Raw genomic sequence first — 15187 nt, forward strand, 5'->3', positions numbered from 1 at the left:
TCCATCAAAGGGCAAATAACTGTTGTGCACCGTGAAAGATTTACAACACTATTGCACCATAGCCTTCGCCTATAGTGCAAAATAATCCAACAGCCGATTTGCGATATACAAGAAAAAATATGGTTGGAGATAATTTTATGTCCTTAAAAAAGGAATTAATTGTCAGGTACAAGAAAGCATTATTCATATCATACCTAATGTCAGAAACCAATAAGTATGTGTGGTATGAGAATGAGAAACTAAATCTGGTACAATTAGGCAATTGTTAATTTAAGGTTGTCGCAATGTAGTTTTGTTTTTCTTTTTCGAAGAAGTTAAATTAGTTCATCTAAACTGACATCAAAGAGAATTAAACTTGAGATCTTTAGAAGGAGCACACTTCAAGTCTCAAGCCAATACCACCAGACCAACACAAGTGAGTTTGTTAGAATCTAGTTCTTCGAAACGTGGATTCAACTGTAAACTCGTAGAGTTTACCTCATATTAAACTCGTAGAGTTTACCTCATATTAAACTCGTAGAGTTTACCTCATATTAAAATGAACATATATAATATATATTTTAACTTATTTAATTTTCAACGTAATTAATAATTTTATTTTTAATTTAGAAATTTAAGTGTTATGAATATTAATTAAAGAAATTATGACAAAATTAATATATTATTAATTTTAAATATTGGATAATCCACACTTAATTGATTTTTTCTCGTTTTCATTAGTTAAATATGACTATATATAATCATGCATTTCAATAACAAATAACACAACAACTATATTCTCATCAATATAATGTAAAGAAATCATGTCTCTTTTTTTACGTATTAAATATGACTATTTGAATCATACATTACATATCACGTGAAAATGAATATTATATATGATTGAAATACAAAATAATTGTATGTATTAACCCGTAATGTTTTATTTGATTTTTACGAAACCTCTATTATACTATGTATCTTTTTTTTTTACAATATTTATGTATTTACTCCCTCCGGTCCTTAATATAAGAGAGATTTTATATTTTATATTAATTGAAAATCTAATGTATCTGGTTCATATTATAGACTAGATACATTAAATTCTTAATGAATCTAAAAAGTAAAATCTTTCTTTTATTAAAGATGAGGGGGAGTATTATTTATCAAATAACTTATTATATTTAAATGTTCACATTCTTAGCTAAACTGACAGAAATGTCGAAATTGCTAGATCAGACGTCATTTTGTCTAAAAAAACTTATTGTATTTAAATAATTGCATAAAATTATACAATGTTATATTATTTTATCAAAATATAATAATTACTTATTTGTTTTTGTTTCTCACTTGTTTTCATATATATGTTCTTTTTCATTGTTTTATTTTTTTCCACACACGTGCATAAAAATAGGAGACATTGATGGAAACACACGAGTACTAAAATTATTATTTGTCTAACTCTTAATGTGCTTCTCATATAATTATTAACATAAACTATTATAAAAAATTAAGCGTCACTCTACATAAGATATTATATTTATTTATTTATTATTAATATGTTAAAATTGAACTTTTAAATTGACTAAAAAAATAAATTGAATCATTAGGTGAAAACATGTGATTTTACTGATTTTATAGAGAGTTAAATCGTTTAAACTCTTTTGACTTTCGATTTTACTCAAAATGATTTTAACTCCAATGTAACACGAAAGTCATACCTAAAAACATAAAATCCATAGAATTTACGATTTAAAACTAATTTTTAACAACCTTGATTAATTTATTGCGGTTTGAAATTTATTTTCAACAAATGCAATATCATATGCATTTAAGTTATGCATGTTAAAATTTATTGAGATTTAATTCAAAATAGTAATTAATTAATTATACCTTTAAAACATATAGCAATTCCTCCTCGTCTTATTTTTGGCACCTTCGAGAACTTGTCTACAATCAATTGCAAATAAGATTGATTAAAACTATATTTCCATATCCCTTAAGATTTTTTGCTGAATTAATAACCAACTCAAGTTGAATGATATTGCTATATTTAAAGAGCGTGAATGAAGAAAAGCCAAATCTTTTATATTATAAGCTTGTATACATAAGCAAACTCTAAACCCTAATTTGTTTTCCCTGTTTTCCCTCCATTTTATCTTGCAATTTTTATTAAAAAATAATACAATTTTGTCTTGACTAAGATTCAAACACGCAACCCTTCAGTACAAGACAATATTTCCAACCACTATGGCAAGTATACCAATTGTGATTAAAATTATGTGCAATAATTGATAAGCACCATCAATTTTAAAAATATATCATATCAAAATTATTGTTGACTATATTATTTATCACGAAATATTTTTATGTCTTTCCTGATCAATGATTTTTTTTCTATCGGATCATAAATTTAGAGAATAATTATCATGTGAGATTTGGAAAGTTATTATCACGTGTAATTTGGAAAGTTATTATCAAACTCAATTCTGCTAAATCAATTTTTTTTGCAATACAACCAAACACAACCATAGTCATGTCACTAATCACATTCATTATTTTGACTTTAACATTGCAGACTTAATATTAACCGATGATCAATTGATACAATATGCACTAGCAGACCAATTGTGATTTAAATTATGTCGACAAAGTGTTAAGCTCCATCAACTTTCATAGGAAAGATTTCATACGACAATTAAGCAACATCAATTTTCGTTGCACAATTTAAACAATTAAAAATCGATAATCTCTTATCTCTTATATTATAAGCTTGCTAACATAAGCTAACCCTAAACCAAAATTTTCCCCCTCTCATTTTCTCTTTCTTTTTATTGCAACTTTATATTCAAAAAATACAGATTTGTCTACGATGGGAATCGAACCTGCATCCCTTACTTACAATAAAATCTTTCAACCGCTAAAACATGCAATTCAATTATGAAAGAATTTAGGAATCATAATATGTTAACCCTGTTTTCAATAAATTTGAATGACGGAATTAATCACAATTTTTATTTATTTATGGATGTCTACTTAAGTTTATGTTCTTGATTGTGTCTTTAATTTTTTTTAACCTTTAATTATCATCAATATTTTAACCTTTAGTTATCAGCAATTTTTTTTTAATAAGTAATCAAAACGATGTGGTTCCAAAATTATTTAAAAAATATATAAAATATAAAATAAGCACGTAAACAAATATAGAATAATTAGTCCATGAAATTCCCTATACTACTCTTATTAAAAATGCTCTTAGAATTTTTGTATTTTATTTTTTATTGTTACATATTACATCTAATTAGACCCATGCACCGCATGGGTCAAAGTTCTAGTATATCTGCAAGATTGTAGCAAAAGGAATGCATTCGTGATAAGCAAAGACTCCAATGCTAATCAATAGACCTTTTCGTCCCTCGTTTTCATTGATATGTTTGATGAGCAATGTCACGGACCTTCTCGTCCACCTCTGAACTCATTCCATTTATACCGAAAATCTTTAAGTGGTCGATTTATAAGAAGCAATGTTGTTCACATACTATCTACAATGTTATGCAGTATATCCGCAGACGAACTCATTTGACATAAATTTTATGATCAGCATCGACAACAAACAAATTAATACTACAATCTAAACATATAAATACTTTTTAATCAAAATTAAAACACACCTTACAGTGGTGCCTTTTGGGGTCCAAAGTAAAACTTGATCAATTTCATTTGAGTCCTTTGTGCCGCCTTATAATTTTCTTTTGTGAGTGGAGTTCTATTTTCTCTATCAAACCTTTCTTCTTCATTAATTAATTAGAGATAAACTATTTTGGTATTTTTTATTCGGAATCACCTCTCTTCATCATTTCTTCTTGTTATCTATCTAAATAAGTGTTATTAACATATATTTGAGTTATTCGGTAAAAAAAAAAAAATTTGAGTTATTATTATTTTTTTGTTTTTGTCACATAAGTGCAGCGTCGTTCTTTTGTTCATCGCTTGTGCACCATTGTTTTGGTTGTCTCATCTTAACCCTCTATTTTTTCCCTTTCTTATTGGATAAGACCTTCCTTCTATTTTCTGTTTACCGAAAAGATAAAGAGGCTAACTTATTTACTTTTTTAATTAATAGAGGCTAAATATATTAGAGACATGTTTTTTTTTACTAAAAAGATAACGATATTCATTCATTCCAATAATTGATATAGTACATCAGATCCAAATACACATTCAACATCGCTAAAAACAAAAAGGATGAATCTGCGAAAAAACTCACAACATCCGTGTTAACAGCATACAACGGCAAAATGCCTACAAATAATAATATGATAAAACTAAAGTCACTGAAATATCCATGCTTCCGGATCTGCAACGTTGATGCCCAAATCATTGATTGAATCTGCAATTGATTGAAGATGAACTTTCAATATGAACTAAACGAACACCGTAACAAGACGGAGAATTCAACAACGTCGTACCAAGATGACAGTCAACACAAACGCCGCACTCAGACAACGATATCACACAAATAAAAAAGAAAAACAACTAAAAAACTTAATCTATGTGAAAAATCACTTATTTAGATTGAAAACAACAAGAAAAAAGGTGAAGAGGGGTGATTTTAGGCCAAATATTAGAGACATGTTTAAAAGCTAAGTTATTAAAAAAATATCAAGATTATTAGTTCAGGGATGATTGACGCTGAACTTAGTAGGGAGAACCACGATTCGATCCCCTCAACTGTGATCGGAAGGGGGCTAAAACTACTTAGTGTCAGAACTGACCCCTAGACCAGATTCAACTGACGGTGAAAAAAAAATTGAGAGACTAAAAAAATAGACATCCAATCATCAATTTCTTTTTCAAGATATCATCAAACTTAAAAAATCACAATCTAAAAGACTTTTTTTTTTTGTTTGATAAAGTCACTCACTTACTTAAAGATAAACATGCATAAATAATAAATTTCACTCACTTCACCATTAAAAATTAAAAATCTATTAAAAAAAAATCCAAAGATAAAGCAAAAAAAGAGAGTGTGACTAAGATAATAAAAAACGTACATTCAAAAAAAAAAAAAAAGATAATAAAAAACGAGTCAGAAATTATTAGGATTTGTTACAGCAAAGACCAACTGGAAAATTCTTCCTAATCATATGATATGCAACAAATTCATCATATTCCTATTTCAGAAACAATTCTGTTTTCGTCAAAACAAAATTTTAACATTCTGTTTTTTTCAGCGTATAATAACTAAATAAAGAATCACACATACATCATCATCATCATCACTTTGACAACAACAACACCAACGTCAAGAAGAACAAGAAGCAGAAAGCTAAGTGAAGGAAAGAACAACAGCAACAAAGCTTCTTCTTTTTAACTACCATTTAACCTCAATTTTATATTTTCAATTCAATAGTTAATGTGTCATTGTCAAAACTATATAATATAATAATATATTATTATATATAAATTGGAATGGCACAAGAAGGTGAAAATGAAGCGAAGCCTGCAACTTCTTCTTCTGCTTCTGCTGCTGCCCCTAAGTCTGTTGAACAAGATATGGTCACCAAGTCCTCCACCATGATTCCTTCAACTTCTTGGTTTACACCCAAGAGGTAATTATTAATTAACCCTTTTTTCCCTTTTTTGTTTTTAGATCCGTGATGAGAAAAAAAAGTTTTTTATTTATTTTATGGAATGATGGAAAAAATGATTTTTTTGATTTGGGTATGTTTTTAGGAGGGAGAGAAATTCTGGGTTTGTTTTTGTTTTTATTGGGTGTGGGGATTTTTTTTTTTTTTTTAATGTTGTTGATGATTGGTGTAGATTAAGTTGAATTTAAAAATTGGATGCTTTTGTGTATGTATTTGATGAAATTTTAATGTGTTATATTGTGTTGTGTAGGTTACTGGCTATGTTTTGTGTGATTAATATGTTGAACTATTTGGACCGAGGAGCAATAGCTAGCAATGGTGTTAATGGACATAGTGAAACTTGCACAGGTGGTACCTGCAAGGCTGGAACAGGAATTCAGTAAGTTTAGTTTTAATTGATTAATTAGCTTATGTTTGATATCACGGCGGCTATGTCAGAATCACGGTGACCCGCCGTGATTTTCCAAAAGCTACACTCTGTAGCTTATGCAAAATCACGGTGGATCGCCGTGATTCTGACATACTCACAGTGACACCAAATATTTAGTTAATATTATATACTAGGATCTTCTATATAATTATTGAAAACTTATGGTTTTGTGCTAGGATTGAAATATAAGAATAGAGGATGCTGTTGTGGCTTTAAACTGAGTTGTGAGGGGTTGGTTTATCTGTATGATTTTTTTTTATCTTTGAAAAACTAAAATGAATAAACAACATATTATTTAATGTAGCAATCTTGGAAATATTTAGTTAAGTTACTATTATGAAGGGAGAAGGGAATTGAGACTGAGACTGAGATTGAGATCTTGGTGGTGAATGTATTTTCCCCCTTTTGTAATGTATGCTTCTCAAGAAAAGAAGCAACAAACGACCTAGACGGAGAATTCAATTTATATTTTGCGAGATAACTATTGTTTGTTGTTGCCTGTATGAGCTTTTGCTCGTGTTTCATGCCATGTCAGTGTACTTTAATATCAAAGACTAAATTTTCAGGTCTGTTTAGTAGTATTTCTTGACAATATATTTTGTACTTCTGTGTAGAGGGGATTTTAAGTTGAACAATTTTGAGGATGGTGTTCTATCATCTGCTTTTATGGTTGGACTTCTTATAGCTTCTCCAATATTTGCATCTCTGTCAAAAAGGTAATGACTGTTTATGTTGAAAATTGAAATAGTTGTTACATATTCCGACTATGACACCTTAGATAAGTAAGACACATTGTTTCAGGATCAAGACTTGATAGCAGTGAATCAATTACTACTATGTGGCTGTGTGTGATGTATTTATCTTAATTATTTGACTTCTTAATGCTTCAAAAGATATGCTGTCAATGAATGTAATCATGAAACTTTTGAAAGCTAAGCATGCTTTAAACAACAACTGGTCTATCATATTGAAATCCAAAATATCCAATAATATCATTGACAAGATTATTAAGAGTGGTTCAAGAAAGAAATAGTCTTCAGCATGATTTTACATCTTACACTGATAAGATTTGTCGTATCATTTTATTCGGCCCTATTTTTTATGAAATTGAAGTATCTATAAAATTTTAATAATCCAATAATGAGAATTCCGAACCTTCTCCGTCTCTCTGTCTAGTACATGTACATGCACACACCATTTATGTGATCTATATTATATAATGTTAATATTTACATTATTCCTATATTTTGCAGTGTAAACCCTTTTAGGCTTATTGGAGTTGGATTGTCAGTTTGGACTCTTGCAACCTTATGTTGCGGTCTTTCTTTCGATTTCTGGTCCATTACATTCTGTCGCATGTAAGTGTTTTCTCCATTTATTTTTCAAGGTCTATGGTTTTTGTATTGACTACTTACATAATAGTAAAAAATGTAAGAACCGTCTATATTCTTTAAATTTTTCCCTTATTCTCTCTAGGCTTGTTGGTGTTGGTGAGGCTTCATTTATAAGTCTTGCAGCACCTTTCATTGATGATAATGCACCAGTTTCACAGGTTTGTTACTCTCCCTAAAAATTGTCTCATGCTTTCTGACTAAAAGAACATTTCTATCGTCTATTGTGCTCATATTTTAGTTAAACTAAGAAGCAATCATTTTGTGGGATTTCGGTTCAGTTGAAGCTAATTCGAGTTTGATGTGAATTATGGTACCCCAGTTTGTTAATTGCATTTTGGACTCAATTCACAAACTTAGATGTTGAAGAATATTTGTTTTAATTTGTAAAGTTGTCACTGTATATTAATAAACTGACTCAAGCGTTGTATTTAATGCTATTAAGCATTAATGTGGAATATTAGAACTCAAATCAGTATGGAGACTTAATCTAAATGAGTTTAGATAAGTTTGCTTCTATTCAACATTTCAATGGTTTGTAGATACATATAATCTAGTAAAACTGACTGATGTTTTATTTACCTTATTTGACAGTTGGAATATTATATAATATATTGTTATTGCTTTTTCTTCTTTTTCTTTTTTGAAAATTTTATTTATATGGTGGTTAACCTTTCTTATACTGGTTTATGTATCAGAAAACAGCGTGGCTTTCTATATTTTACATGTGTATACCAGGGGGATATGCACTTGGCTATGTCTATGGTGGTTTGGTAAGTTTTTGTTTAGTCTTAATATCACTATTATATTCCAGTAGTAATACCTGCAATGCACGTATAAGAAAAGATTTGAAAAACCAAATATAGGATGACAGCATAATAACCGTCTTTAAATTTTTTATATTTTTGAGCAAATTTCGTTGAAATTTTTTGAATTTCCCTTTGATTTTATCTTTTCATTGTTCATAAACAGGTTGGAGATCATTTTGGCTGGCGTTATGCGTTTTGGGTGGAGTCTATATTGATGCTTCCATTTGCTATTTTGGGATTTGTTATGAAGCCTTTGCAGTTGAAAGGTGCACAATTTTATCTTACATTGATTTATTATGGCACCAGATATTGTTTTCTATCTCTAAACTACTTGTGGATACAGGTTTTGTCCCTGCCGATTCAAAAAAAGTGCAGGCACTTGAGACAGTTCCTTTGGGAGTTCAAGGTACTATGTCTTTCGATTAACTGGAAAACTTTATATTTCTGTTTTACTGGTTTACTTCTGATTCACGATATCGCTTTGTTGAGCTTAACAAAGTTCTCTTATTTGATCGACAGACGCAGGAGCTTCAAATAGAAACGAAGAATCACATGAACCTTCCAAGTGAGAACATCACCTTTATCCTTGATTTACATAGTGGTTTTTTATATTGAATGTATGATAGATTTGCCATTATAGTGCTTTTCATCTTGTCAATGTTTCTCAACTTTCTAAAGGACAAAATTCCTCCCTCTAGCTGAGAATAATTATGCCTCAATCCTGCCACTATTGACTTATTGTTTCTCTTAGTGTGTGACATCCATCTCTAAGTGACTGATGCACATAAAATTATTTTTTGTTGACTATAGGCCAAAACAAACAAACAGAATATTGAATCAGATCTCAATATTTCTGAAAGATATGAAAGTACTTTTGTCTGATAAGGTTTACGTCGTCAACGTTCTAGGTATGACTAGCTTACTTCCTTAAAATATTCATATACCATACTTTTCTACCTATATTTATGTACTATGTTTTACAAACTTATCGTTTTCCGATGTCTCTATTTAATTGTTACTGAATTCCTAATTGCAGGTTACATAGCATACAACTTTGTCATAGGTGCTTACTCGTATTGGGGCCCCAAAGCTGGTTATAGTATATATAACATGGTGAGACTCTATTTCATCTAATGACCAAGTGTGTGCATAAGATTTTATATCCTTCTTTTGTTTACGTATGCCTGATATCTTAAGATACTTTGCTCGTAAAACACATTGTTGTTTGGTATAAAATTATTTTACTAACGACAGTTTACTTTGTCAGACTAATGCAGATATGATATTTGGAGGAATTACAATTGTATGTGGAATATTGGGCACTTTAGCAGGAGGCCTTGTTCTTGATTACATGACTAACACCCTATCAAATGCATTTAAGGTTGGTATATGAATTTTCAGTATGGATTCTAGCATTATTTATATTCATGTTTATGCATTTCCTAATGCAGTTTTTTTCAGTTTGTTTATTTATTTGTTGAGCACGTTGAATATTTAAATAAGTTAGATAACTGGATTTACACTTTTAAACTGCTAATTCTTCGGAAATATCTTCTGAGTTGTATCTAACATATAAATTTATTTCCATTGATCCATCCTAACCACCTTGATTTCTTTTCAGCTTCTCTCATTTACAACACTTGTTGGTGGTGCATTCTGTTTTGCTGCCTTCACATTTAAAAGCATGTATGGCTTTTTGGCTTTTTTTGCTCTTGGTGAACTACTTGTTTTTGCCACTCAGGTACTTCCCTTCTCTGTGTGAGCAATACTTCATGTTTGATTTTATTTTATTTTATTGTAATACATGCTGTCTTAGATGTTAGGTAAATTTAATCGAGTATGAAATCATAATATCTAAGTATTATAAAAGTAAATTTTTAAAAATTACAAAAACGAGGACAAAATTCCGAAATAATATGGTTTTGACAAAACATGAATCATGCTTTGCGGATTTTGGTATCAAGATGATGATATGCAATCTGGAGACGGTGTATCCAAATTCCAAAGACATGCTTTTTTGTTCACAAAAAAAGTCTTAGATTAGATGATTTTCTGTGGCTGTATTTTTATATAGAAGCTAAGATACCTTGTGTTAGATTTATGATCTAAATTGTTGCTCCTTAGGAACCATTTTGTGTACCTGGTCAAAACTCAGAAAGCATAATTTTGCGCCAAATATAGTTTTATTCTTATATTCTTACTATTTTCTTTTCAGGGTCCCGTGAATTATGTATGTCTCCATTCTGTTAAACCAAGTTTGCGGCCACTATCAATGGCTATGTCTACTGTTGCTATTCATATATTTGGAGATGTACCTTCCGCGCCTCTTGTTGGAGTTGTCCAGGTTAGCATTTTTCGATGTATTTGTTACTCACTAGTTATAATTTACAAATCTTATTGCATTATTATACACATACAATACAATATTCTGACGGTGGTTCTATGCATACAGGATAATATTAACAACTGGAGAACTACCGCGTTGATTCTAACAACAATATTTTTTCCGGCAGCTGCAATATGGTTTATAGGTAAGTCGACATGGAAAACTGTTGATCCGATACAAAAAAGTCACATTACTAATTTCTTTGCTGTAGCATCGTATAATAGCATTACTCATTATCATGATACTGTGTTACCACAGGAATATTTTTGCATAGTGTGGATAGATTTGATGAAGATAGTGAGCATCAAGTACCAAGGGTAGAAGGGACAAACACTGCGCCGTTGCTTGAAGAAAAGACCGGAGGAACATTGCCATCTCAATCTCAAGAATGCTAACCTTTTCTATATCGTTTGATGGTTGTCCGCGTAGTTTGTTTCATAAACTGTGAATAGCTTAATTCTTTGTTTAACGTTTTCTTAAGTGAAATTTATTTTTTTTGTAAGTATCTTTTTGCTTAGTGGAAATGAAATAATGCAAGAAGCTATCTGCAGATGATACTGGCAATGTTTATGTTTAACCATCTTGAGAACAATATTGTAAATAATATTATGTTGAAGCTATGCATGCTTGTGTTCCAATGAGTTATCATGCTTAAGTATATTTTTACATTCATACACTTTTTAAATATTTTTCAGAATGCTATCTATCTGTTATTTTCTATGATTTGGTTTTAGCTCAAACAACTTTGTTGAAATTTCTCTATTGTTGTTGAAATTTTGGTAGCTTAGGTAGGAACAAATTATTTTAAGCTGCATATAAGGTTTTAATTTGTAGATTTCACTTTGTTTTGGGTTGTTAAGCTGCTACTTACTTTTCAGTTTGTGTTTTTTTTTTTTGAGGTTTAGTTGTCAATGTCATGTTAATGAGATTTCTAAGCTGATTTTTAGGGTCTGTCTGGATAAACTGCTTATTTGCAGCTTAAACACAAACGCTTGTCATGATAAGCATTTATGCATAAGCTTACATAAGCTAGTTTTACGGCGTGCTGTTTTCATAAGTTATACTCCCTCCCGACATAAATATAAGCAAACGTGCACTTTTTAGATTCATTGAATAATGGATGTATCTGGACTATAATATGAATGTATCTAGACTATATTATAGTGCAGATACATTCATTATTCAATGAATCTAAAAAGTGTATTTTTGCTTATATTTGTGTCTGGAAGGAGTATTTGAATTGTTCATGTTAATCGTAGAATTTATGAAACTAAGCTGAAACAAACTTATGAAAATTGTCTAGGAGATGGCTGGCAAAGTGAACTTAGAAGAGGTGAGATACTTGTAAGAGGTGGACAACTTGCCGAAAATGTGTGGGAAGCACATTGTGACGGAAGTTAAGGCATACCCTCAAAAGGATGGTGGGCAGAATCTGGTTGACCCGATCAATCCAACCCAAATGATTGGGTCGGGTCGGGCAAATGGATGAATATAGATTTCAAAAATGAAAAACCTATAAAAAATCGGTTACGAGGTAAAACATGACCCAACCCCAAAAAAAACCATTGACTCACTAGTGCTATTGTTTTTTGAAATATTTTTTATGAAAATACTTGAGGTTTTGTCATTTGATCTATAAATATTATTAAAAATAAGTTATACTATTTTTTAAGAAAATAAAAAGATTGAATAATTTCTATAAACAACTATAATAATTCATTGCACTATTTTAAAAAAAAAAAAAATTTCATTAACAAATATGATGATTCAGCGTTTAATCATTTGATAATAAAAAAAAACAAAAAAAATCATTTGGATGACACATTATCCAACCCATAAATTAATAAGTTAACACAAAAAAAACAACGTAAACAATATTTGGATAAATATCAGGAAAAAGATAATACAATTTAAAAAAATAATAACAACTAAGGGTGCGTTTGATTCGTAAAACAGCAAGGACTGGACAGAACAGTACAAGACAAAACAAGATAATACAGGACAGGACAAACTTGTACCAGAAAGATATAAGACGATAATAATTTTATATTCGAAAATAAAATGGATATTTTCGTATTTTTTATAGTTGTACTGTGGACAAAAAGTTGTCCCGTGGTTTAGTGGGAGACAAAAAATCTTGTTTTTGTCCCGTCCCTTATTACCTAATTTGTCCAGTCCAATAACCAATTTCAAATCAATCAGAGTACAACAAAAGTTGTCCTGTCCAGTCCCGTTTTTTAGCAAATCAAACGCACCCTAATAATAACAACTTAACAAACACCCACTAGTATTAACCTATTAATCAGCATCATGAACTACTATTAACAGAAAAACTGCAAATCATTTTCCAAAAAACACTCCTTTAAAGGAGAAAAATTTAGATGAAGTCGAACATAACACAACAATCTTAGATACGTCGAATGACAATATGAGACCTCTTTAAAAAAAATTAAAATCTAAAATTAATATGGAAACAAACTAATCTCCTTTTACCAAACAAAACAACAACTAATCTCCTTTATTTTTCCTAAAAAAAATAAGGTGAATTCTTCAATACACATATTATGTGGATATCTACCGGTACATTTGTTGATGTGTATGATTCTGATTGGTTGTTAAATAATATTTATTAATTTTTTTATATTAACAAAGTCAACTCCACATGGTGTCTCGGTCAACTGACTCACTCATTTTGTGACGGAAGAAGTATTTATATTTCTTTAATTACCAAAGTTTTTAAATATTTTGGGATGTATAAAAGATTTTTGGACTCATTTAATGTCACACTTTTGCATTTATATTTCTAAAACTATATAATAATTGAAGAAATAGAAAAATTTGGAAATAGAGAAGATACTAACTATTTTTTGTTAGACTAGAATGCGAGTTAAGATCAAAGATCAAACACTATAACAAATAATATAAGAACTTATCCTCAAATCAGATTAACCTGATGCTGGAAAAAAAAAAATAATAACATTTTTCTGTTATGAAATTGAGAATCTTTTATATGTGAAAAATAAAATATTCTATTTTCAATGGATATTAATAAGTCAATGGTTTTGATTTTCCATAGTTTTAGACCCCTGATTTCAATTCCACCATCTATTTATTTGGTAAGCTGAGCCCACAGACTATTTATGCTTATCCCAACCTACCCCTCTCTCTCTCTCTCTCTCTCTCTCTCTCTCTCTCTCTCTCCATATAATTTGATTGTTGTTTGATTTGATTAACTCACTCACTTCACTTTTAACTTTTCTCAATGGCCCCTACAGCAGCAATGCTTATGCTCCCTCAACATGAAAGATCAACAATGACCCTTCCACCTTCATCTCCACCTCAAACTCAAACTCCTTATTTTGAGATGAAAGCCACTGCACTAAAATGGATCACCAAATACATACAATCCAAGACTCAACAAAAACCACCAGATTCACACTCATAGAAATAAAAAAAGAGGTTTGAAGAACCGCTTGCTCTTTTGTTTTTTTTACCATAACTTGTAGAGCTTTTAATTGTAATCATGTTTTCCTTGTAAATTATGATGTTATAAAGTAACTTTTGTACATAAATATATAACTTCCAATTTACATAGTAAGCTTATACCTTACACTATAATTTTAGGAATCCTCCAAATGGAGATTTCCTTTCAAAAATTATCGTATGCTGCTTAATGCGACGTTGTGCACACGGTATTAGCTACAAGATATATAGATTACCGACAATTTTATTAAAACATGTGCTATAATCATACATAAGAAACATGAATATAATCAAACATTGATGCAATATCCCAATTTGTTAATTACATGGTCCATTTCAACTTTCAAGCACAAGGAAGTGGTTTATAAACTTGCACTTCTGAATCATTAGAGGTACATTTCAACTTTCAAGCACAAGGGTTTATCATGTGACACAACAAATATACTTGGCAAACCAAGTGATTTCGTTCAATTGAACTAAAACAAAATTAGTTTGGTCTTTGACATTTTAATTTTAAATATAAGATTCGTTGAATGGCAACATTATTAAAATGAGGCAAGTCATTAGGTTTGGTCTAATGGTGAGGAATTTGGGTAACATGAATGAGGTTATGAGTTCCATCTTTTGCTCTCCTGTAAACAAAAAAAAGTATTACAAACATGATTTATACTTAATTGAAATAGTTAATCCATCAATTACAAACATTAATAATTTTTAACACATGAGAGTTAACACTCTTTTTCGTCCCATGAGCTTAACTCAGTTGATAGGGATATTATATTATAAATGCAGGGGGGCTGATGTTCAATTTATAGATAATAGACTACTTGACAAAAAAAGAAACTCTTCTCAAAAGTTTCAACATTGGCTAGGGTCAGGTGTGATGCGATAATATGTCATGCGCATTAAAGACATGACATATTATGGAACCTTAGATACAATCTTCTTAGAGTTCAAACTTGATATCTATTATTAACCTTTTTGTTCTTTGGGAAAGGAGTCATGATAATTCAAAATTCGATTGCGATGTAAGTATAGTCTGAATAAGAATTATTTCC

General features: G+C 30.1%; 1 protein-coding gene across 1 annotated transcript; it reads left to right on the plus strand.

Annotated features, from left to right (window-relative positions):
• Positions 1–5100: 5100 nt before the first annotated feature.
• LOC123918089 (probable sphingolipid transporter spinster homolog 2) lies at positions 5101–11287 on the plus strand. The gene is made up of 16 exons (XM_045970034.1): positions 5101–5591; positions 5881–6009; positions 6675–6776; positions 7314–7418; positions 7537–7612; positions 8150–8224; positions 8424–8526; positions 8604–8666; positions 8780–8825; positions 9071–9168; positions 9297–9373; positions 9528–9641; positions 9882–10001; positions 10476–10604; positions 10713–10791; positions 10905–11287. The coding sequence occupies exons 1-16, from the start codon at positions 5452–5454 to the stop codon at positions 11039–11041; spliced, it is 1593 nt and encodes a 530-aa protein (XP_045825990.1). The 5' UTR covers positions 5101–5451; the 3' UTR covers positions 11042–11287.
• The last annotated feature ends 3900 nt before the right edge of the window (positions 11288–15187 follow it).

Source organism: Trifolium pratense, linkage group LG3, assembly GCF_020283565.1.
Source record: "Trifolium pratense cultivar HEN17-A07 linkage group LG3, ARS_RC_1.1, whole genome shotgun sequence".
NCBI lineage: Eukaryota > Viridiplantae > Streptophyta > Magnoliopsida > Fabales > Fabaceae > Trifolium > Trifolium pratense.